General features: G+C 37.5%; 2 protein-coding genes across 6 annotated transcripts; both read left to right on the top strand.

The window, feature by feature from the left end:
• The first annotated feature begins 1132 nt into the window (after positions 1 to 1132).
• Positions 1133 to 3795, top strand: LOC129768648 (zinc finger protein 239-like). 3 transcript variants are annotated; one of them, XM_055770425.1, is made up of 11 exons: positions 1133 to 1418; positions 1492 to 1676; positions 1892 to 2310; positions 2382 to 2465; positions 2519 to 2602; positions 2659 to 2742; positions 2798 to 2881; positions 2964 to 3050; positions 3108 to 3191; positions 3248 to 3331; positions 3388 to 3795. In XM_055770425.1, the coding sequence occupies exons 3-11, from the start codon at positions 1917 to 1919 to the stop codon at positions 3474 to 3476; spliced, it is 1074 nt and encodes a 357-aa protein (XP_055626400.1). In that variant the 5' UTR covers positions 1133 to 1418; positions 1492 to 1676; positions 1892 to 1916; the 3' UTR covers positions 3477 to 3795. The 3 variants fall into 3 exon arrangements, with proteins under 3 accessions (XP_055626400.1, XP_055626401.1, XP_055626399.1); XM_055770426.1 differs by having other exon boundaries at positions 1480 to 1676; XM_055770424.1 differs by lacking the exon at positions 1492 to 1676 and having other exon boundaries at positions 1135 to 1418.
• Positions 3796 to 20704: 16909 nt separating this feature from the next.
• LOC129768525 (zinc finger protein 182-like) lies at positions 20705 to 23304 on the top strand. 3 transcript variants are annotated; one of them, XM_055770240.1, is made up of 11 exons: positions 20705 to 20902; positions 20964 to 21078; positions 21174 to 21622; positions 21687 to 21770; positions 21824 to 21907; positions 21964 to 22047; positions 22113 to 22196; positions 22285 to 22371; positions 22429 to 22512; positions 22568 to 22651; positions 22708 to 23304. In XM_055770240.1, the coding sequence occupies exons 2-11, from the start codon at positions 21071 to 21073 to the stop codon at positions 22794 to 22796; spliced, it is 1137 nt and encodes a 378-aa protein (XP_055626215.1). In that variant the 5' UTR covers positions 20705 to 20902; positions 20964 to 21070; the 3' UTR covers positions 22797 to 23304. The 3 variants fall into 3 exon arrangements, with proteins under 3 accessions (XP_055626215.1, XP_055626214.1, XP_055626216.1); XM_055770239.1 differs by lacking the exon at positions 20964 to 21078 and having other exon boundaries at positions 20708 to 20902; positions 22708 to 23302; XM_055770241.1 differs by lacking the exon at positions 20964 to 21078 and having other exon boundaries at positions 20710 to 20902; positions 21174 to 21598; positions 22708 to 23301.
• The last annotated feature ends 1672 nt before the right edge of the window (positions 23305 to 24976 follow it).

Raw genomic sequence — 24976 nt, 5'->3', positions numbered from 1 at the left:
ACAAAAATTGAAGTAAACCTAGACAAATCAAAACCATCCTCAGAATTAACTCTTTTGAATCACACAAAGATTCGAGACGAATCTTTCCAAAGGGGGGAGAAGTTATCACCATCCACTTTCCCAAAGGATGATTCATCAACCACATTCACTTTCCCGATTCTGAAAACATAAATAAAACTTCGTATCAACGAATTTCCGAAAACGCTGATCAACCATTCATATTTCCAAATATCAACATTTTCATCATCCAACTAATGCAACCAATGTAATGCTGACGAATCACACCACCAACGATTACCGTTCAACTTTCCAAACATCAACATCTTGCATCATTCAACAAACGCACCGAGGAATACTTACGAATCATCACCATCCAGCATTATCTGGTGTTTACAAACCATCCGAATGGAATCTTTATCTAGTCCGATACTTAGCTAACGTTCATTCATCATCGTAGCGAGAAGATAACAGCGAATCATCATCTAGCACCAATGCCACGATCAACTCAACCAATGTTTACTAATATTGCACCGAGAAATCTAAGTGTCAACATTTTATCAGCACTGAATGAGAAGACATCAACAAGGTTTGCTTTCATAAATAGCGGATAGGTATTTAAGGAAAGAATCGATCAGAATAAAGTCAGTCATAATTCAAAATTGAAACAAACATCTATGATTTAGTTTTTAAAAATCCCTTTGGTTCGGTAAAGTAGTTAACTTATATATATATATATATATATATATATATATATATATATATATATATATATATATATATATATATATATATATATATATATATATATATATATATATATATAGTTTTAAAAATATATTTAAGAATTCGGCTCCTTTAAACTTAAGTAACTGAGCCTGTAAAAATAAACGAATTAATAAAAAAAAATTAAACAAATCTTACGGTATTTCTGATTCGTTTAGTATGTAAATTGCCAAAATCCGTTCGCGGCAAAAATAGTTATTAATGTTAACTTTATTTCATAAAAACGTGACCTGTTTTCTGATTTGGCACCCTTAATGAAAGACGTAGTTCTACGTCAAAAAAAACTCAAATTCTCAAGGTAAGTTTGATGAAATGCGCTATATAACAGAGCCAAATTGAATAAACATTGAATAAGCTATCAAACATTGTTCCATAGTAAGATATGAATTTTAGTTTCCTTCAATATTATTGTGAAGACATTTGAAGAAATTTTTTCGTACCATTTGAAGACATTTGAAAAAATCACCTGGCATCCCTGTCCAAAATCTGATGCTTCAACTCAGAGAGATACAAATAGCACACAAAAAATATTGTTTTGTTATTGTTTCAGAAATATAGACCGCACGACCGAACATTGTGCGGCGCACAAATAAATAAAACTGGTAAAGTGAGATGACGTCTATTAGCAACAACTTGTAAGTATACTTGCCAAATATATGGAAAATCGTATCATTGCAAGTCGAATTAATCTCTCAGAGCCTCCCACAGACTGCAGCCTTTTTATCGGCCGATGGTTTGGTTGGGTTGGCCCACTAGTGCAAAAACCGACCCAACTGAATCGGTGTAATGGTCGCATATGGATACCACTCCGTCCTCATTAAGAAGCTGACCAAACTATCGACTGACAAGAACTCTGCATGGGTCTTACTTGTGTTCTGTTCCTTCTGATATAGGTACATTACAATGCCAAAATTCATTGAGCTAATTGGAGAAATATATATATGGTTTAATAACAAGGCATGCTTCGGTAAATCTTAACTAACAATTCGTCATTATTCGACCAAATATTTGCAATTCATATGCATGTTTGTGTTATTATATATTGGCTGATATCTGAGATATCATATCTAAAAACAAACTGATGTTCGACCATAATTCATATCAACAGTGACCAATGTAGCTTTTGCTCCAACATGTGCAATAATATACACCATCACGTGCTGGTTCCCTCTCATCAAGAGCAGAAGCTAAAAACTGTCCTGCAGAAGTTGAGAAGTTTCACTTCTCCGTTGAGCAGTTATCCTACATGCGACAAATGTCATCAGGAATTCATAACAGTCCACAAAATTCCCGAGAGCTGCTTCCAAATGTTGTCCATCGCCGAACCGACTGACATCAAGATAGAACCAGAGTTAATGATTAACGACGAGCTTTCGAATAATGAAAATATTCTCGAGGTGGACTCAGCAGTGGGTTTTGGGCCGATCGGACAGGATGACGAAATGCAAATCAAAAGAGAAAACGGTCATCAATTGTCATCAATTCCAGATGCTGTAACAATACGTAAGAAGGGCTCCTTGGGAAAAGGTTGGTTGATATGTGTTCTATCTAATCGGTTATACACGATTGAAGCATGTACTGATCAGAATCTATTCCAGGTGGGATACCGTTTGAATGTGAAAAGTGTGAACAAACATTTGCCACAAAATATAGACTAAAAGTGCACGTTCTAACTCATACGGGTTTGTCAAAACAATTCCGTTCAATGAACCATTCAGCAGTCATTTCTTTGTAGGTGAACGACCCTTTCCTTGTCCATATTGTCAGAATGCATTTAGGGAATCGGCAACACTCCGAACTCACATTCGAACTCATACGGGTTGGTAGGATACGTTTCGCTATAATGAACTGTTCAGCAGAGTCATTCTTTTGTAGGGGAACGTCCCTTTACTTGTTCATATTGTTCGGAAGCGTTTATACAAATTTCATCGCTCCGATACCACATTCGCACTCATACGGGTTGGTTAAAACAGTTCTATTCAACAAACAATTCAGCAGAATAATTCCTTTGCAGGCGAACGTCCCTATTCTTGTCCACAATGTCCTAAGACGTTTGTAAAATCTTCAGCGCTCCAAATGCACATTCGAGCTCATCCGGGTTGGTAGAACATGTTTTATTACGTACTATTCGTATTTGTTATTTTCTGTTTACTACATTCTATCGAAACTATCTATTTCAGAAGAGGAACCTTTATTCAAATGTAAAAAGTGTGAAAAAACATTCCCCTCAAGAACTAAACTAAAAGTGCACGTTCGAACTCATACCGGTTAGTAGGAAAAATATTTCATTCAAAAAAACATTTAACAGCGTAATTTCTTGGCAGGTAAAAGTCCCTACTCGTGTCCACACTGTCAGAACGCATATAGGAATCCTTCAACGCTCCGAGTACACATTCGAAGCCATACGGGTTTGGAAAAAATATTAAATTCAATGAACTATTCAGCAGAGTCATTCCTTTTGTAGGTGAAAGTCCTTACGCTTGTCCACATTGTCCGAAGATGTTCAAGCAAAGTTCATCGCTCAAGCCGCATATTCGAACTCATACGGGTTAGTCATGAATGTTTTACTATAATGGACCATTAAGCAGGATAATTACTTTGCAGGTGAACGTCCCTTCTCATGTCCACATTGTCCGAAGGCGTTTAGACAAAATACAGCGCTTAAACAGCACATTCTAATTCATACGGATTAGTAAAGAATGTTTCTCTAACATGAATTATTTGGCGGAATCATTCCTTTGCAGGGGGACGTCCTTTTTGTTGGCCACTGTTGCGTATGCCCTTTACGCGACGCAGCACCTACTACGGTATCGCATTAATGGGAGACCTATTTCGCGTTGCCGGCATTGAGCTTCGTTTACGAGTTCAGGGGAGCTTCAAAAAATATGAATAATTTTCAAGCGGAATGAACACATGTTTATTCAAAATTAAAATTATGAATGAAAATAAACTTATCCGTTGAAAAAACAATGTTGGAAATGTAAAGACATATGGTTGAATAAAAGTCAGAAATACGTGTTTTAAGTAATTAAATATCTTGATGTGGAAATTTTCATTCAAATTTTAACAATTTAAAACTGAGGAAATATATACTTGTGTACCGTGTAACACTGCTAAAATTGATTCCTCTTCGATTGCTGAAAGGAGACGGACTGCCATTGTTCGTCTCTCCGATAAAGCATTACATCGAGGTCGGGTTTTTTTTTCTATTTTCTCAAAGTAGTTTTCAATGTTTTTTTTCCTTTCGCCTTTTCGTGCATCAAGTGAAGTGCATCCGAAGCACTAGCAACAAGGAAGAAACGAGGAAGCAGCACCTCTCTGGCAACGCCGGATAGGTGACCTGTTGTTTTTATTGCCTTCATCACAACAGAGAAGTACGATACATACACAAGGTTGTTCGGACACTTTAGATTAGTTGTTTTTTGACGTAGAACTACGTCTTTCATTGAGGGTGCCAAATCAGAAAACAGGTAACGTTTTTATGAAATAAAGTTAACGTTAATAACTATTTTTGCGGCGAACGGATTTTGGCGATTTACATACCAAACGAATCGGAAATTCCCTAAGATTTGTTTGATATTCTATACATCACAATCCCCTGGTGTGCAAATGGTTAAAATTCATGGAAACTATAAGCGTTTCCAATTCCCCATACATTTGCCCGGCTGATTAGGGCGTTTTCCCGAACAGAGCTGTCAATAACGAGCAACTTATTGACGAGCAACGAAGGGGAAATCGTAAGATTTAAAGTCTCCCTGAACAAAGGAAAGGAAGAAGAACGAAAGGGAATATTTGCCTAGGGTATAAACAGTGGATCTCGCTGAGGCAAACTTTCAGTCTCGTTCTGTTTTCAAAGCAATGAACATCGCTTGTTCTTTCTTGTTTTGCGTCATCACATACCTTCGTTTCGGGTTGAGCTGTGGACGCGACCAAGTTATTCATTCGTTGATGTCTCTGGCATTACAATCATTGCATCAAACTGACCCCATTACATTAAGGTTCTGAGCTACACAATTGTGTGGGGAATCATCAAGCTACGCTATCGTCGGTTCACCAAGGAAAAAAATGTTCTGGAATTTGGTCTGTGATTTGGTTTCGCATTGGCGGTAATATTAACAGAAGCGTTTCAATTGAGAATAACTCAAAATGATGAGAAGTTTTTATATTCTTATAGCGAATTCGTTTTTGTTCAGTTTCAACCCCAGTGCCGCACTAACTGCTGTCAAAACGTTTTTTTATTCACTCAGTTTCGCACTCAGTGTCGCACTAGTTCGCCCCGAAAACTGTTAGTTTCGCACTGAGATGTTTCACGGGTTGGCACTCGGGGTCACCAATACAACTATACTGAACTGTCAAGTTCCGAATATTATTTTGGAAAATCTAAAAATAAAGACTATGAAAATGGAAAACCTGCTGCTTTTGCTTTTGTATTATTGGAAGCGTAATCCAATTCGGATTCTGATTTTGAAGAGTATATTCGAGTAGACGGCATTAAGCTACGTGTGCTTTCATTGGGAGGTGAAAATAATGATGGATATTCAGGTGGAATAAATTTCAAAATCAAAATTATGAATGAAAATTTACTTTAACGTATCGAATATTTATTTTATGTGTTAAATAAGAGGATTTTTTCCGATATCGCAGAAACATATTGAACGAAAACTGTGTCTAATGATAATTTTATATTATAATAGTAATTATTTGTGGAACAAACAGGAAATGCATCGACAAATGGTTAAGTGAGTGTCAGAACTACATGTGTTAGGTAATCGAACAATATGTTTACACTGCACTTGGCCCTTCTGATCTGATGGAGAACAATTTACCTCCCAAGCACTAATATCACCACCAGACGTCGACACTGTACATTTGCCGTCGTAAATATAAACAAATCAGACTATATAACGTACACCAACAAACCAACGCATTCGTGAAACTGAAAACGTTTTTTTATTACAGAGTCAGTTTGGCACTGACTCAGTTTTAAAAACGAATTCGCTATTAGAAGCTTCAAGCTCTATGTCTCTGTTTAAATGCTATGACGAACGCTTGTTTGGCGCTTGGTTCACATTGTACGAATGATGTCCAGAGGTGCGATTCCACTGAGGCAGTACTGAATAACATGTAGCATGATATTTGATACTTGCAAGTATTGTCATTGTTATTGTTTCCATGCGGTGCCAATGTTATATTGATGTAGTTATGAGATGTGGAATAATGGTGCTGTTACAACAAGTATATAATCGACTGTAGCTGAGTCTATGTCAATTGCGAAAAAGGCCAGCGGAATAGCGTTCGAGGTATATTTTCAATGCATTAACATGAAACAAATTGCGACAAACGATCAGCTAGTGTATTGTTCTGCGAGCGCAAGAATGAATCATCAATCAATTATCGTCAATAGATTCTACAATAAAAAAAAACTTTTCAGGGCGATCAATCCATTCTACTATAGAGTTATTTCTAAAATTTCACAGCATTATAAAATAATATCCGAAGTTATTGACAAGCGACTTATATAAAATAACAGTGTAGATCTTAGAAATTTTTGTTTTGAGCTATCTTTTTTTTTAAATTTTGAATTAATTTTAGTCTAAGTTAGGGTGGGTTTAGACTAGTGATATATTCATGAGAAGAAATATGATGAGATTTATAGAAATCGCATCAACCGTTTACACTAGCGTGAACTTCTATAATGGATATATTCATATTTTCGATGAATTTATTCACCTGAACTAGAACTGCATCCAACTTTAGTGATTTCTCACCAGTGAGAAATTCACAAGCGTTTACATATGCTGAATTTATTCAAGTTGTATATACCTCGAATAAGTGTATCATATTTATTCTCACCCGTTTACACCTATTTTCACGTGAATAAATTCATCTATAGCTAAAGATCTCCCTAAATGTAAACCTGCCATTAGTTTTAAGTTGAGTTTTTGAGCGTGTGTGTGAGTTTTTTTTTGTTTTCCCAGGCGGTTGCGCACCGTTTGCGCAACCGTTATGGCGTCTGCTGGTGTCATTGCATAATGCACAATGGTCCAGGAGATGTATTTAAGTGGAAATTAGCATTTAGAGCGCTCATTTTTATGTTATCAAAAATAGGGTGACCAAAATTGTCGACGAAATTAAAAATTTAACTTTCTTATCTTTATAGATAGAGGTAAACATGGTTCGACAATGTTGTAGTCCTAGTTATTTGAAACATCATGTAGAACAAAGTTTTTTTTCTATCTCTTGAAATAACCGATATAGCACCTTTTTCTAAGTTACGTTAGGGTCACCATGAAAAAAACTGTTTTTTTGCTCTAACTTTTATATGTAAAATTCTACATACAAACTGTCTTCGAAAAACTTTTAGAGCTTACTAATACAAATATTTTGCGATGCAGAACTTGTCAATATCTCGACTTTACTCAAAGTTATTGATATTTCTTCCCAAAAAATACGCTCTCTTCAATTGTTTGTCATTCTTTCTGGAGCAACATAAACAAAGTTTATTAACGGCATTTGAAAGAGCATATTTCAATCGCAAACACTATGATATTTTTTGTGTTTGAGTAAATTAAAAACGAAATCATGAGTTTTTGGGTAAAAACCATCAATAACTTTAAGTAGGATTAAGATATTGACAAGTTCTGCATTGTAAAATGTTGGGATTGATAAGCTCTAAAAGTCGTACGAAGACAGTTTTGATCTAGAATTTGAAATATAAAAGTTGAAGCAAAAAAAACCCGTTTTTTCATTTAGAAAAAAGCGCTAAATCGATTATATTAAAAGATAGAAAAAAGCTTTGTTCTACAAAATTGTTTAAAATGATTGGGGCTACAACATTGTTGAATTATGTTTGACTCTATCTATAAAGATAAGAAAGTTAGATCTTTTATTTCATCGACAATTATGGTCACCCTACTTTTGATAACATAAAAATGAGCGCTCTATCATATGAAAAACCTTGGTTGAAGGGAATTTTTGTCTGAAGAACAAATATCTCGCACAAAGTTGTTTATGGCGCTTTCTATCCAAGTTGCATTAGGGTAACCATGAAAAAACGGTTTTTTTTTACTTTAACTGTTATATTTCAAATTCTACATCAAAATAGTCTTCGTACGACTTCTAGAGTTTACCAACATTTTGTGGTGCAGAACTTGTCAATTGGTAAGTTCTAAAAGTCTTCCGAAGACAGTTTGTATGTAGAATTTGACATATAAAAGTTAGAGCAAAAAACAGTTTTTTTCATGGTGACCCTAACGTAACTTAGAAGAAAGGCGCAATTATTTCAAGAGATAGAAAAAAAAATTATCCTACAAAGATGTCTTAAAAAACTAGGACTACAACATTGTCGAACTATGTTCACCTCTATCTATAAAGATAAGAAAGTTAGACTTTTTATTTAATCGAAAATTTTGGTCACCCTATTTTTGATAACATAAAAATGAGCAATCTATCGTATGTAACAACTTTGTCGAAGAAAGTTTTTGTCTAGAGAACAACTGTTGAGCTCTAAATGCTAATTTCCATTTTAATACATCTCCTGGTTCGACAATGTTGTATTCCCAGTTATTTGAGACAACTTTGTAGAACAAAGTTTTTTGCTCTAACTTTTATATTTCAACCTCTACATCAAAATTATCTTGGGACGACATTTAGAGTGTATTATGAACAACATTTTGCGATGCAGAACTTGTCAATATCTTAATACTACTCAAAGTTATTGATGGGGTTTCATCCAAAAAAACTTATGATTTCAATTTTATTTTACTCAAATACAAAAAATAACATAGTTTTGGAAATCCCACATTATGTAGAGTCGTGAACCGTGAATGAACATTTTTTATGTTTGCCTCAAAAAGAATGACAAGCGAATGAAGAGAGTGTGTTTTTTGGGAAGTAATATCAATAACATTGAGTAGAGTTGAGATATTGACAAGATCTGCATCGCAAAATTTTTGGCTTAGTAAGCTCTAAAAGTCTTCTGAAGACAGTTTGTAGAATTTGAAATATAAAACCGTTAGGGCAAAAAACCTGTTTTTTTTTATGGTGACCCTAACGCAACCTAGAAAAATAAAGCGCTATATTGGTTATTTCAAGAGATAGAAAAAAAACTTTGTTCTAAGAAGTTTTTTGAAATAACTGGGGCTATAACATTGTAGAACTATGTTTACCTCTATCTATAAAGATAAGAAAGTTAGAATTTTTATTTCATCGTAAAAGTTGGTTGGTTGACAACATAAAAATAAGCGCAACATATGCAACAACTTTGTCGAAGACAGTTTTTGTCTAGAGAATAACTGTCGAGCTCTAGACCTGGACCATTGTGCATTGTTGCGCGGACGTGCTACTACCAATCGTCCTCAAAGGAACCGTGGGTTGTCTTCTTTCGGCCCAAAGAAAAATCGCTGAGAACTCTTGACATCTCAAGAGATTTGCTGTGTAAGCATCCGGGTGTCTCGATACGTGAAGAGAGACCGGATAAACTGCGTGTAGAAGCACCGTCTTTTGATGTGGCAAACGAGATTGTTGACCACGAGGTTTTTAACAGGAAGTATCACATCTACTTCCCTTCTCGAGATGTGGAGATAGAAGGTGTAGTCACCGACGCGGGTCTGAGTGTCGATGAACTGAAAAAAGCGTCGGGTTGTTTTAAAAACGTTAATTGGAGAGCTTGTGAAGATTCTGGATGTTAGACAACTGCATTCAGCATCTTTGGAAGACAATAAAACAGTTTATATGCCCTCACACTCTTTTCGGGTGACTTTCGCCGGTTCTGTTCTCCCAAACTACGCGAAAGTAGAGAATGTTTTTTTTTCGGTGCGCCTGTTTGTACCGCGGGTTTACAATTCCACCAATTGTAAAAAACTGGGACATTCTTTCAGCCATTGTGGCAACTGTGGTGAAAAACACAGTGAGGATTCTTGCACACAAACAGTGGAAAAAATGCATTCACTGTGGCGAGGACCCTCACCCTCTACAGGAGTACCGAAGGTACAAACAGCACTCCGATAAAGTCAAGCGTTCTATAACAGGACGCTTCAAGCGGACTTATGCAGAAATGCTCAAGGTCGCATCAGCCGCTCATTATGAAAATCAATTTTCGGTTTTGTTAACTCAAGAATCGGACTCTGATTTTCAAAGAGGAAACTCTCTTCTATGATGCACCGTAAGAAAGCTAAAATGATCCTCGAAAGATTGTCTAATTCCAAGAGTAATGGTAAAAAACGAATCCAAAGGCTCCTTCTCAGCCAGTAAGGATTTCAGCCGTTATCCAGAAGAGAGAGAAATAAAAACGCTGCCTCTCGATTTTCTCGTAGAAAATTCGCGTCCAATCGAAGATTGATAGCTTTTTGGGACATTGTGTACATCATATTAAACACCCTCAATATTCAAGACTCCCTTAGAAGCCTTATTTGTGCCTCTTTGATGTCTTATCTTAAACAATTGACTGTTTCATGGCCCCTTTTTGCATCAATCATGTGCTACAATGGAACTACCGTAGTCTAGTGCCTAAACTAGACTCGTTCAAATTTTTACCTCAAAATTATGACTGTGATATATTCGCCCTTTCTGAAACATGGCTTTCTTCTGACACAGAACTCAACTTCCACGATTTTAACATTATTCGTCTAGATAGAAATGAGTACTTTTGGGGATCAAAAAGTGCTACTCTTTCTATAATATAATTCTATATCCCAGCTCGATCAGACGTCGAGATTGTCGCGTGTCAAATAACTGCAAAGAATAAAGAACTTTGCATAGCTTCAGTATACGTTCCTCCAAATACTTACATCAGTCGTAGTCAACTTTGGAGTCTAGTCTCGATTCTCTCATCCCCAGTTCTAATTCTGGGTGACATGAACTCCCATGGTACTGGGTGAGGCGATCCTTATTATGACGCTAGAGTGGCTATTTTTTACGATTTATGTGATAATTTCAATTTAACTATCTTGAACACTGGTGAGGCGACACGAATTCCAAAACCTCCGCCTCGACTTATCTTTTTGCTCAAGTTCGGTATCATTAGATTGTCAGTGAAAGGTCATCAATGATCCCCATGGTAGCGATCACTTGCCAATTAATATATCAATCAAGTGTAGCCCGTAATCCTCTGAACCATCTCGAGTTCCATTTGACCTAACAAGGAACATCGACTGGCAAAAATTTGCAACGGCGGTAAAAATCGGTGTCGAATCAATAGATGTACTTCCACCATTGGAAGAGTATCGATTTTTTCGTCAATTTGATGTATAAAAGCCCACTGGAAGCACAAAAAAGAAAAGTCCCAAGTGCTCAGTTTAAAAGAAAACCAGCCACTCCTGGGACTCCTGGGACGATGGATGCACAAAATTGTATTTGAAAAAATCGGATGCTTTTAAAACTTTTCTTAGACATGGAACATCCACACACTTCGAGGAATATTCAAAGCTTGAAATGCAGCTGAAACAATTAGTTAAAGCAAAAAAACCCGGTTACAATTTTATTGAAGGTCTTTCTCGTGGAAACTAAATACGTACCTTGTGGAGGGTAGCTCGCAACATGCGTAACCGCTCATCTACCAACGAGAGTGAAGAATACTTCAATCGATGGATATTCGATTTCGCTAAAAAGGTCTGTCCAGATTCAGTTCCAGCCCAACTAATTCTTCGAGAAACATTTCCGAGCAGTGGCCCTCTGGGCAGTTCATTTACAATGCTGGAATTTTCTATAGCTCTGTTTTCATCGAACAACTCTTCACCCGGAAGCGATATTATTAAATTCGTTCTTCTAAAAAATCTTCCCGATATCGCGAAAAGACACTTGCTAGACTTATTCAATACCCGACTAGAAAACAACATTGTCAAAGTAATAGCAATTCAAAAGTCTGGCAAACCAGTGTCTGACCATAACTCATATCGTCCGATTGCTCTCGTGCATTAGAAAATTGTTGGAGAAAATGATCCTTCGAAGACTCGAAGACAAATAATTTGCTATCAAGTACACAATTTGGGTTTCGAACTCTAAGGACAGCTTGCAGATGATGGTGTGGTTTCCGTCAGAGGTCCCCATGCCGAAAACTTGCAAAGACCATTGCAAAATTCCCTAGATAACTTGTCTTCTTGGGCAAGGAACTTAGGGATCGAATTCGCGCCGCCGAAAACTGAACTGGTAGTGTTTACTAGAAAGCGGTTCCAAGCCCAATTGCAACTTAAGCCTTTGGGCAGAAGCATTACCCAATCATAGACCTTCAAGTATCCTGGTGTCTGGTATGATTCGAAATGCACTTGGAATACCCACATTACGTATTTGAAGCAAAAATGTCAAAAGAGGGTCAACTTTTTCCGCTCGATTTGCGGCACGTGGTGGGGAGCTCATCCGGTAGATCTCAAAACGCTTTATAAAACAACTATTCAATCTACACTCATACCTCGCTATATGGTCGCTTTATACGGCGTTTCACTATAATGGTTCTCTTCAATTAAGGCATGTTTTCGATTTATGGTCTAAAATGTTTCGCTATAACGGCAAAAAAACTATTTCTAACCCTATATCGATATACAACTGATTCTTTATACGACTTTTCGCTTTGCGGCCATGTTTCGTGGAATGTATCTAGGCCGTAAAGCGAGGTATGAGTGTATTCTGGAGTACGGATCTTTCTGCTTTCTCTCAGCAGCTAAAAGTCACCTTCTGAAATTGGAACGAATTCAATGTCATTGTCTGCGTATAGCTCTCGGTTGTATGCACTCAACGCATAACATAAGTCTCGAGATTCTGGCAAGAGTAACTCCTCTACAGAACCGATTCTGGGAACTTTCTCTCAGAATACTGGTGAAATGCGGTGTCACGAACACACTTGTGATTGAAAACTTTGAAAAAATTCTTCATCTAAATATACAATCTCGGTTTATGAGAATTTATTACCACTATATTTCGTCAGATATTTGTCTTCCATCGTTTACTCCAGATCGTGCTCACTTCACCATCAGCAGTTCCTCAATTGAATACGATCTGTCGATGAAACAAGCAATACTTGGGATTTCAGATCAGCTTCGACCAACTTTCATTCCCCGTATTTTTAACCGAAAGTACCAAAAAGTCAATTGCATGAAAAGATACTTCACTGATGGGTCTCGCCTCAATGGATCCACTGGCTTCGGTGTTTTCAATGAAAATTCGAGCGCTTTCCGCAAACTGCAGGAACCTTGTTCCGTTTATGTTGCAGAGCTGGCAGCAATCGCCTTCGCATTGGGGATGATCTCTAACAAGCCTGCAGGCCATTACTTCATTTTCTCGGATAGTCTCAGTTCGCTTGAGGCTCTCCAGTCGATGAAAACTAGTAGGCACCCATCTTATTTCCTCACAAAAGTGAGGCAGCAGATGAGTGCACTGATCGAAACATTTTATTAGATAACCTTTGGATGGGTCCCCTCTCATTGCTCATTTCCTAGCAATGAGAAGGCAGACACTCTCGCAAAGGTGGGTGCCCAGGAAGGCGAATTGTTTGATAGACAGATTTCATACGATGAATTTTTCCAATTACTGCGTCAGAGTTCTCTCTTCAGTTGGCAAACCGATTGGGAAACTGGAAGTCTTGGGCGGTGGTTACATTTAATTATACCAGATGCTTCTTCGAGAGCGTGGTGCAAAGGTTTGGACGTAAGTCGTGACTTCATTCGTGTAATGAGTAGACTTATGTCCAACCACTACTCGCTAGATGTGTACCCCCTCGATTTCCACAGAATAAATCTTGTTCAAAGCAATGTCTGTCGGTGTGAAAACGGTTACGATGACATCGATCACGCAGTTTGGCAATGTACGGATAATTCCACAGTCAGAGAGTACCTTTTGAATACCTTTGAGGCACAAGGTAGACAACCCTATATTTCTGTTAGAGATGTACTAGGAACTCGTGACATCTGATATATGCAGTTGATCTATATGTTTGTGAAACGGTCTAGTATAGAAATTCAATGCTTTCGTGTTCTTCTTTTTCGTTATTAGTTTGTTTGTCTTGTCCCCTCATCTCACCGTCGCCCACCCTCGACAACCAATCGAACACCAGATGTTATCCCTGGCATTATGCACAAGGCTACAGTGCGTGTGGCAGCCCTCGGTTAAGACAACGGTGCCCCTTATCATTATCCCTAACTTGACCGGTCCCACAAAAATGGTTGCCCCTCTAATCTCGAGTAAACCGCGAGTAATCAGTCCAATCCTACTAAACATAGATTAAAGTTGAAATCTTGTATGAACAAATCTTGAATTAGCTGCTCCGCAAAAGCTTATGCGATTGAGCCTTACAAATGAATAAATTGGAAAAAAAAATGAAGTAAACTTCAATTAACTTACCGTGAGTTTAATGAAGTGCGCTATATAACAATGTTAATCGATATAAACATTGAATAACTTATCACATTTTATTCAATAGTAAGTTATGAATTTTAGTTTCCTCCGTTAGGGGCTGTCCACATACCACGTGAACAACTTTAGGGGGGGTAGGGGTTACGGAAAAGTCCACGCTTGTCCACGCTTATACCACGTCCAATTGGTAATAGAGGATCTTGCATTCCGTCAGGATAAAGCCACCCAAAAATAATTGTTGTAATTCTCGTAGTATTGAAAATCCCGACTTAAGTGCGGGTTTCGATTCAGCTTCCGCTCTTGATGACAAAACTGCATCCTTTCTATTTTTCAACCACTCGCAAGGTTTTCCCCAAAAATTGAAACGTACAAGAAATTCTTCCATGGGTGCACGGGCCGTACCTCTAAAGATCTGTTTCTTGCAATGATGTTTTTCTTTAATGTTATCTGGAAATTTTAGTATTACGCTTCTATTGGGTTGTCTGGAAAGTCCATGCTGCTTCTGATGACAACCAAATGCACACACTTATCAAGATTAATTCTCAGCACTCGACCCTTGGCGCGGTGAGAAAAGTGGTGTAGCAAAAATCTGTATTATGAGCTTCTACCAAGCAACTAGTCTCGATGAATTCCAACAAGTACTTCTCGCAGCTGAACGTATTAAAATCCACAACGCTTCCAGGGTGCTTCTAAGACCCCACTCGCCTTACTCACCAGATATTGTATCTTTAGATTATCAACTGTTAAGATTCCTGTAAGAACTTCAACTCACTGTATAGCATAAAAAGCACTTTGTCTAATTTTTTGACGAGAAAACAAAGAAGTTTTGAGAGAATGGAATTCTAAAGTTGCGTGAAAGATGCTTAAATGTTATGGAACAAAACGGTGCACCTATAATCGAATAAATGTATATCTAGGAAAATTATGCTTTTGATTTCTTCCTTAGAATCGATACGTATTTTCCCGGACAATGTTTAGCATGATTTAAGAATTAAGGGTTATAGATCAACGAAATCATCGATCGCTATAATACAGCAGGGTTTTGTTTTGACTAAGTTCATTATAGTCACCAGGCGCTACCGAACTACCGCGATTATATCAACATGGTTTTTCCTGATACCATTTCTGTATTGTTTCGGGATTCGCTTTTCTTCGACAAATGCCAACATCTGTTTTCAGACAAGGTGCTTCATTTCATTGTCTGATTTTTTTGAAAACTCAAACAGCCCTAATAAGAATACTAGAGAGTAGTTTCACAAGTGATATTTGATATGGATATGGAGATAACGTAACAGGAATTTGGAAGAAAATAATTAGCTTCCTGTTGGAAAGAATTTAAAGCAAATCGTTACTATTAATAAGACTGTCATTTTTATCAATAAAAAACATGGAAAAGAAAATAGGAACAATCTTGAAATGAAATTCAATGCGAAAAAAATAGATTTTTTATGATTTTTTCCAAAAGTTGGAGAAATGTCCACGTGGTCAACAGGGGGAGCGGTAAAAGAAATGTTCGCGCTTCTCCACGGAGAAGAAGGGAGTGTCTAAAATCATGCTGTCCACGTGGTATGTGGACAGCCCCTTATGATTGTGAAGACATTTGAAGACATTTTTCGTACCATGTGAATTCGAAAAAATCATCTGGCATCGCTGACTTTCAGTTCAAGAGCAAGGCTCTTGTATAAATGTATAACAGGTGAAGCAACATCATCACTTCAATTAGAAGGGTATTACGGTTTGTGGAGCGGGGGTTGTTTGTTTTGTTATTGCTAGGATACGCCATTTTTGCATGTTCACATGCAAGAGTAGTGGATGAACTGGATGAGAATGAAATTCTACAAAATCATCCCGTCTTCTTCACATAAATTCGCGAAAGCCGAACAAAGTAGGCATCGTTCGAATAAGCGTCGCAGCAGTTTGTAGAGAGCCGCCGGCAGCGTTCTGATACTGTTTGTAAACAATACCGACAGCAATTCCAATATGGCTGAAAGTGCATTTCATATGATTGTTTCACCTGGTATATATAGAGGCGCCTTGTTCAAGAGATACAAATAGCACACAAATAAGGCGCCGGTGACACTGGATGCAGAAAAGAGGTCGTACGAATCCGCGTTGACGGCATTGAGCTTCGTATTACGGAATGGGAGAGTTGGCATGACAATAGGGGTTTGCAGAAGAAATGAACACACTTTCAAAATAAAAATTATGAATGAAAATAATTTTTCCCAAATCAAATTAGTATTCTATGTAAATGAAAATCACTTTTGCTTGCAAGTAGTGAAAAAATATCATACAAAAATAGTGTCTAAAGATAATTTTATATTATAATGGTAAGTTTTGGTGAGAATATTTGAAAATTCATAGAAAATAGTTTAAATTAGGGTCAGAAAAACGTACTTGTAGTAGGTAAATAACGCCAAGAAAAAAATTCTCATACACATTTTAGCAATTTAAAACTGCCTTAGGGCCGACTAATCTGATAGAGAATAGTTAGCTTCATACAAACTAATGTCGTATCCAGATGTCGACAACATTCCGCCGTCAAAGCAAATTGTATGCAATAGTGAAAGTAAACAACCACATTGAGTTGTATTGGTGTGGTTACATTGCTTCCCCTTTGCTTCGTTCGAATTCACCAGCTTCTATCGAACAAAATTTGTTTGTTTCTCTTCGTCAGTTATCGTACAATAAAATTTTCGTGAGTACTCCGATCCTGAGACGAGACATGACAATTGGCGATCTAACGCAAAACGTAAACGATCGGTGAGACATCTGGATTTTGTTTTTGAACTAGGAAAATGATGCTAATGTAACCTAAAACTCAAAAACAAATCACGTATATTTTACTTCCGCGCTTTCCAAGGTAGTTCTCACATGCAGGAATCGTGCATTTTTCTACTTGTGTTTGATTGTGCTCTCGAATTTCCTTCTTTAATTCAACCATTGTCAACATTTTTATAGTTTTCACTACTGAAAGAGGTAAATAAATAACATGTTATATATAAAATTGCGCAGAATTAAATTTCTTATAAACTCATCGCAATCAAATAATCTTTTATGATTATAACATTGTAATTTATGGAAAGAACTACAAACCTTCCATAAGCTCACATGGCAAAATTTAAAACCATCATCACTTTCACCGCAGCGCCGCCTAGGTGTAGATTTGTACGTTAGATCACCTATAGGGGGCCGATTTCGGACCACTTTTTCAGTCAAACTTGGACCACTTGCAACTCGGCTTCTGATTGGCTGATGAGGAAAATAATTGACAAAGATAAATATACAAAAATGGGATTTCCAAGATTTTCACAGTGTTGCCAACTATATTTTATTTTTTATATTAGCATAATAGCAGCGACCTAGCAGAGAAGAGCATTCAATAATTTTTCAACCGTAAAGCAGTTAGCAATAAAATTAAGATCAAATAACAAATAACAACCAAGGCAGCAGAAAAAGTATTTAAAATCATGTTGGAACCTGAATAAACCATACATACTTACAAAACAAAACTAAATAAACGTTATGTTATAATTTGGGAATGTCTTATTTTATCAATATTTCAGTACTGTTTGTATTTGAACGATATCAAAGTTGAATTATAGGGCCTTTTTCCCTTATACACTCCACGGTGAAAAAGAAATGAAGAGTATCCGCGATGACAACGATACGGTGTCGATATCTGGATACGAAATTAGTTTTTAACAAGTCTTACTACTCGGCTCGAAGGCATTTTTAAATTGCTATAATCTAAATGAAAATTTCTATCTGGCGTTATTTATTTACTTGAAGTACGTCTTTCTTACCCTAACCTGATCTATTTTCTATACACTTTCCAATATTATCACTTATCATTATAATGTAAAATTATCTTCAGATACAATTTTAGTACGAGATTATTTTACCAAATGTGGAAAGCAAGGTTTTCTATTCACATTGAACACTAATTTGATAGGGAGCAGTTAATTTTCATTCATAATTTCTATTTGAAAACTGTTCATTCTACCTGAAAACCCATCATTTTCTCTAACTCGTAAAACGAAATTTAATGGCGTGTCGTTCATTTCGTTTTCATCGTGAAGTGTAAACGGTAAGGCCCATAATCTCTTGATAAATAAAATTAACTTTGAATTTAATTCATGTATTTCAACATATCATACTCCTACTATCAAATCTAGGTTTTTTAGTTTTCTTTATCTCTTCGCGTTTTATTTTTTTGCATACCAAAATAACAGGAAAATACTTATTGTTGAAAATATGTGATATTCGGTTGAAAAATTAATACAATAAACAGGAAGTAGGTTATATCTATGGTATAACCGCAAGGGTGACGTAGGACTATCGTTGATTTAGAGATCATTTGTATGAAGTTGAATCTGAATTCATTCTGAATGAATGAATATTTGGAGAACTTCGAAATCGAGAGCGTTACGTTGGAGGCACAAGGTTTTATGCATCCAATATTAGATACGGAAATATCCTACTGATAGGGAAGAATAATCTTCAGAAGCTATCCTGTTGATTGCGATTGATTGAAAAATCACAAAACCTAATGTATTTGGTCACAGTGTTACATGGATAGAAAACATTAAAATAAACTCTTTCATATGAATGTAATTTTAAATTCCCAGAGGAACTGGCAGATTATTTTCAGTAACGATTAGATATTTCCACATTTTCCTCGATACTGGAAGCCCACCAGTGGTTAATGCTAACTCGATAACCATCTGTTAATAGCACTTGATTGAAACATATTTGGTCACAGTGTTACATGGATAGAAAACATTCAAATAAACTCTTTCACATGAATGTATTTTTAAATTCCTAGAGGAACTGGCAGATTATTTTCCGGATCTTTCTCGATCCAAACGGAAAGAATTCCGTGCGTGTATGTGTGTGTGTAGCGGCTGCTTCGAGATCTTCCCGGGGAACCGTTTGTAGCATCACTCTCCTCCTGATGGATTCCCTTCTGGCCTAAGGTGCACAAACAGGCTCTTGGTGACACCGTTCATCCGCGCTTTCATGATAAACGAAGAGCTTCACCACAACAGCGACAACATGCTCCAATCGCTGTTCAATTAGAACTGAGTGGATTTCCGAGCGGCGCTCGCTTATATACCGATTGGTGATTTCAATAGCCTATTTTGAAAGCAAATTTAAGACTATTGAAACAAGTTTTTGGATCAGAAAGTAACAAGTATAGAACGCGTAGACATTTTATCTTTCGAATGAAGTGTTTATCATACCATTTCGTTCAGTTGTTTAGGAGCTATTAACACTCAAAATCTCGGTCTCCGGCGTAACGCTTTCGTTTTCGAAACTTTGATTTTACACCCCGGTATAGAAATGAAAGACGTAGTCCTACGTCAAAAATGGTGCAGCACAGAAAATACATGATAAGAAGAACACATGTTTTTCATGGGAAAATAATCTTCCGAAATTTTATAACATTTGGCAACCTTCACATCTCGCTTCCCTGTTATCTAGCACTTGGTCGACGAAAATGCAGAAAGAAGAGTAAGAAGCCAGTTGTCACGTCTTGTCTTAAGGTCCATTTATACGTTGCTAGTAGCTGACTTCACAATGAGCAGCTACTGACCCGGTGAACTCGCTTGACAAATGGTTGACTCGCCTTGTCCGTTCACACAATGTGAGCTGCTGGCAAGAAACTAGATACTACGGCACGGGTTTACCAGAGATGCCAGACGATTTTTCAAATGTTCATCAAATAGTCAGAAACAGCAATCAGGTCCGAATTTGTCAGATGAGGAAAATGAAAATGATAGTAGATTTGCAGAAGGAACAAATACGCCTCGAAAACTAAAATAATGAAGGAAAATCTACTTTTTTATATCGATTATGTATTCTGTTTCTTAGAACAATACTTTTTTTTGCAAGTTGTGAGTGAATTCTGAATGAAAATTGTGCCCGATAATGATTTTATATTCAGATTCCCAATAAAGTTATCTCAAAAAGAAAACGTATTAGTTTTCCAATAATTTTCAAATCTATAAATATCTTCGCACATTTTCAAATATCTTAAAAATAGAGACATGTCAAGACAATGTAAAGATTTGGCATCCCTGATTCGAGCGCTAAATTCTGTTTTTGACGTTTTGAGGGATGCGAGTGCGAGTAAATTCAAAAAACTTTGAAGTAGCTCGCACGCCGAATCACACATGACACTAACTGGAATGATGTGTTCACACGGTGTGAGTAGCTGCACTGCAGTAACTGACTAGATCGACTCGTATGCTTACTCGCACCGTCTGAACCCGGCTTTAGCTCCGATCAAGGCGCCTCTATTTATACCAGGTGAAACAATCATATGAAATGCACTTTCAGCCATATTGGAATTGCTGTCGGTATTGTTTACAAACAGTATCAGAACGCTGCCGGCGGCTCTCTACAAACTGATACGACGCTCATTCGAACAATGCCTACTATGTTCGCCTTTGCGAATTTATGTGAAAAAGGAGGGATGATTTTGTAGAATTTCATTCTCATTACCACTACTCTCGCATGTGAAAATGCAAAAATGGCGTATCCTAGCATTTGTTATTGCTAGGATACGCCACAAACAACCCCCGCTCCACAAACCGTAATAGCCTTCTTCTTGAAGTGATGATGTTGCTTCACCTGTTACACATTGATATAAGCGCCTTGGCTCCGATCCAGTGTCACCTCGGCCTAAGTTTGTTTTGTTTTTGTTCCAAAATATAGACCGTACAAATAAATAAAACTGGAGAAGGGAGATGGCGTTTATTAGCAACAACCAGTAAGTATATTTGAAAAATATATGGAAAATCGCACGATTGCAAGTCGAAATCGTTTCTCAGAGCCCCCCCACAGACTGCAGCCTTTTTATCGGCCGATAGTTTTGTTGGGTTGGCCCGCTAGTGCAAAAACCGACCCAACTGAATCGGAATTGGTTTAATAACGAGGCATGCTTTGGTAAATCTTAACTAACGATTATTAATCGACCAAATATTTGCGATCAAAAATTTGTATTATATATTGGTGATATCTGATATGTGGCCATTCAACAGTGACCAATGTAGCTTTTGCTCCAATATGTGCAATGATAAATTCCATCACGTGCTGGTTCCCTCTCATGAAGAGCAGAAGCTAAAAACTGTCCTGCAGAAGTTGAGAAGTTTCACTTCTCCGTTGAGCAGTTATCCTACATGCGACAAATGTCACCAGGAATTCATAACAGTCCACAACATTCCCGAGAGTTGCTTCCAAATTTTGCCCATCTCCGAACCGACTGACATCAAGATGGAACCAGAGCTAACGATTAACGACGAGCTGTCGGATAATAAAGATATTTTCGAGACAGACCCAGCAGTGGATTTCCGACCGATCGGACAGGATGACGAAATGCAAATCAGAGAAATCGGAGAGATATTCTTCATCAGGGAAATAGATGATGACGACAATATGTCATCAACTCCAGATGCTGTATCAAAACGTAAGAAGGGCTCCGCGAAAGAAGGTTGTCGAATGACCTGATACGATAACACACAATTAAATAATGTACTGATCTGAATCTTTTATAGGAAGGATACTGTTGAAATGTGAAAAGTGTGAAAAAACATTTGCTTCAAGACATAGACTAAAAGTGCACGTTCTAACTCATACGGGTTTGTCAAAACAATTCCATTCAATGAATCATTCAGCAGTCATTTCGTTGTAGGTGAACGACCCTTTCCTTGTCCATATTGTCAGAAAACATATAGGGAATCGGCAAAGCTCCGAATTCACATTCGAAACCATACGGGTTGGTAGGATACGTTTTACTGTAATGAACCATTCAGCAGAGTCAATCGTTTGCAGGTGATCGTCCCTATTCTTGTTTACGTTGTTCAAAAGCGTTTACGCAGAGTACATTGCTCCAATATCACATTCGCACCAATAAGTGTGGGTTTAAACAAACAATTCTCAATTTTTTCAACAAACAATTCAGCGGAATAATTCCTTTGCAGGCGAACGTCCCTATTCTTGTCCACAATGTCCTAAGACGTTTGTAAAATCTTCAGCGCTCCAAACGCACATCCAAGCTCATCCGGGTTGGTAGAACATGTTTTATTACGAACTATTTGTATTTGTTATTTTCTGTAAATATTGACTACAATCTATTGAAACTATCTTTTTCAGGAGAGAAACCTGTATTTAAATGTGAAGAGTGTGTAGAAACATTTTCCTCAAGAACTAGACTAAAAGTGCACGTTCGATCTCATACCGGTTTGTAGGAAAAATATTCAATGCAATGAACCATTCAGCAGCGTAATTTCTTGGCAGGTAAAAGTTCCTTTTCGTGTCCACACTGTCAGAACGCATATAGGAATGCTTCAACGCTCCGAGCGCACATTCGAACTCATACGGGTCTGTAGAAAATAATCAATTCAATGAACTATTCAGCAGAATCATTCCTTTGTAGGTGAACGTCCTTACGCTTGTCCACATTGTCCGAAAATGTTCAAGCAAAGTTCATCGCTAAAGCCGCACATTCGAACTCATACGGGTTAGTCATGAATGTTTTACTATAATGAACCATTTAGCAGAACAATTCCTTTGCAGGCGAACGACCCTTTTCATGTCCACATTGTCCGAAGACGTTTGGGACAAAAGGAGCGCTTAAACAGCACATTCTAACTCATACGGATTAGTAAAGAATGCTTCTCTGTCTTGAATTATTTGGCAGAACCATTTCTTTGCAGGGGAATTTTGCTTTTGTTGGCTACTGTGGCGTATGCCCTTCACGCGATGCAGTACCTACTACGGGTATCGCATTAATAGGAGACCTATGATTGGAAAAACTTTTTCTAACGGTGCGTTTAGACTAGTGATGTTTTCATGTGAAGAAATTTAGGAAGAAATATGATGAGATTCATCGAAATCGCATCAACCGTTTACACTAGCGCTAATTCATATAATGTATACTAGCTGATCCAGAAGACCTTGTTCCGCCATATGAATTATTTCTAGTGAATAACTAACTAACTAACGGATTGTAAGTGTGTTCAAATGAATAGATTGTTTGAGAAACCCCATAAGTCGCTTGTGAGGAAACGACTAAAAACTGTTCTCAACATTTTGAACTGGTCCTATTACTATCAGGTTCGGTTATCACATCCAAAACATATTATGTGAAACCACTTTTTCATTAATATGACAGTTTAAGCTAAAAATATAGGGCCCTATTCTATGAAACGAAACGAGCAATTCGTCTCGGGTATCATCACGAACATCACTTCCATATACGCTTTCACTTCACTTACACTTCATCTTATCTTTTTGTGTCTATCATCATTGTCACGGACAGTTGCGTGTAAAAATGAAGTGAAAGTGCTCATTCCCGTTCATAAGAAAAATGTCGGTCGCATATTTCGGACGTATGACCGTTATGTAGGTAAAATTAATACAGTGTGAAAGAAAATATTCTATTTAAATTCAGAAAATGTTTTAGAATGACATATTTGCGATCATCAGTGTTTGGATTTGGATCTAAATCAAATGATACACATTGTGTCATGCATTTCTCGAGATGTGGAGATAGAAGGCGTAGTCTCCGATGCGAGTCTGAGTGTTGAAGAATTGAAAAAAGCATCGGGTTGTTTTAAAAACTCCCTAATTGGTGAGCTTGTGAAGATTCTGGATGTTAGGCAACTACATGCAGCATCTTTGGAAGACAACCAAAAAGTCTATAAGCCTTCACACTCGTTTCGGGTGACTTTCGCTGGTTGTGTTCTCCCGAACTATGTGAAAGTAGAGAGTGTTTTTTTCCGGTGCGCTTGTTTGTACCGCGGGTCTATAATTGCACCATCTGTAAAAATTTGGGACATTCTTCCAGCCATTGCGGCAACAAGTTCCGCTGCGGTAAATGTGGTGAAAAACACAGTGAGGATTCTTGTACACAAACATTGGAAAAATGTATCCACTGTGGCGAGAATCCTCACGCACTACAGGAGTGCCCAAAGTACAAACAGCACTCCGATAAAGTGAAGCGTTCTATCACAGGACGCTCCAAGCGGACTTATGCTGAAATGCTCAAGCATCGGCCGCTCATGATGAAAACCAATTTTCGGTTTTGTCAACTCAAGAATTGGACTCTGATTCTGATGAGGATCACACTACGGCTGCACCAGAATCTTCGACAAAGGATGATTCTCAAAAAAGAAAACTCTCTTCACCAATGATGCACCGTAAGAAAGCTAAAATGATCCTCAGAAGACTGTCTAATTCCAAGGATAATGGTAAAAAAACTAATCCGAAGACTCCTTCTCAGCCAATTCCTGGTTGCAGTAAGGATTATACGCCGTTACCCAGAAGAGAGAGAAACAAAAACGCTGCCCCTCGATCTTCTCATAGAAAATTCGCGTCCAATCGAGCATTGATAGCTTTTTCGGACATTGTGGACTTTATATTAAACACCCTCAATATTCAAGACCCCCTTAGAAGCCTTATTTCTGCCTTGCTTCCATCTCTGAAGTCTTATCTTAAGCAATTGACTGTTTCATGGCCCCTCCTTGCATCAATCATATCTTTCGATGGATAATTCACCTAACGTAGTAGGAGATATGATCAATGTGCTACAATGGAACTGCCGTAGTCTAGTGCCTAAACTAGACTCGTTCAAATTTTTACTTCAAAATTATGACTGTGATATATTCGCCCTTTCTGAAACATGGCTTTCTTCTGATACAGAACTCAACTTCCACGATTTTAACATTATTCGCCTGGATAGAAATGATTCTTATGGAGGAGTACTTTTGGGGATCAAAAAGTGCTACTCTTTCTATAAAATTCCTCTCCCAGCTCTATCAGACGTCGAAATTGTCGCGTGTTA

Source organism: Toxorhynchites rutilus, chromosome 2 (assembly GCF_029784135.1).
Source record: "Toxorhynchites rutilus septentrionalis strain SRP chromosome 2, ASM2978413v1, whole genome shotgun sequence".
In the NCBI taxonomy this organism is placed as follows: domain Eukaryota; kingdom Metazoa; phylum Arthropoda; class Insecta; order Diptera; family Culicidae; genus Toxorhynchites; species Toxorhynchites rutilus.
This window is presented reverse-complemented; position numbering and strand designations above follow the sequence as displayed.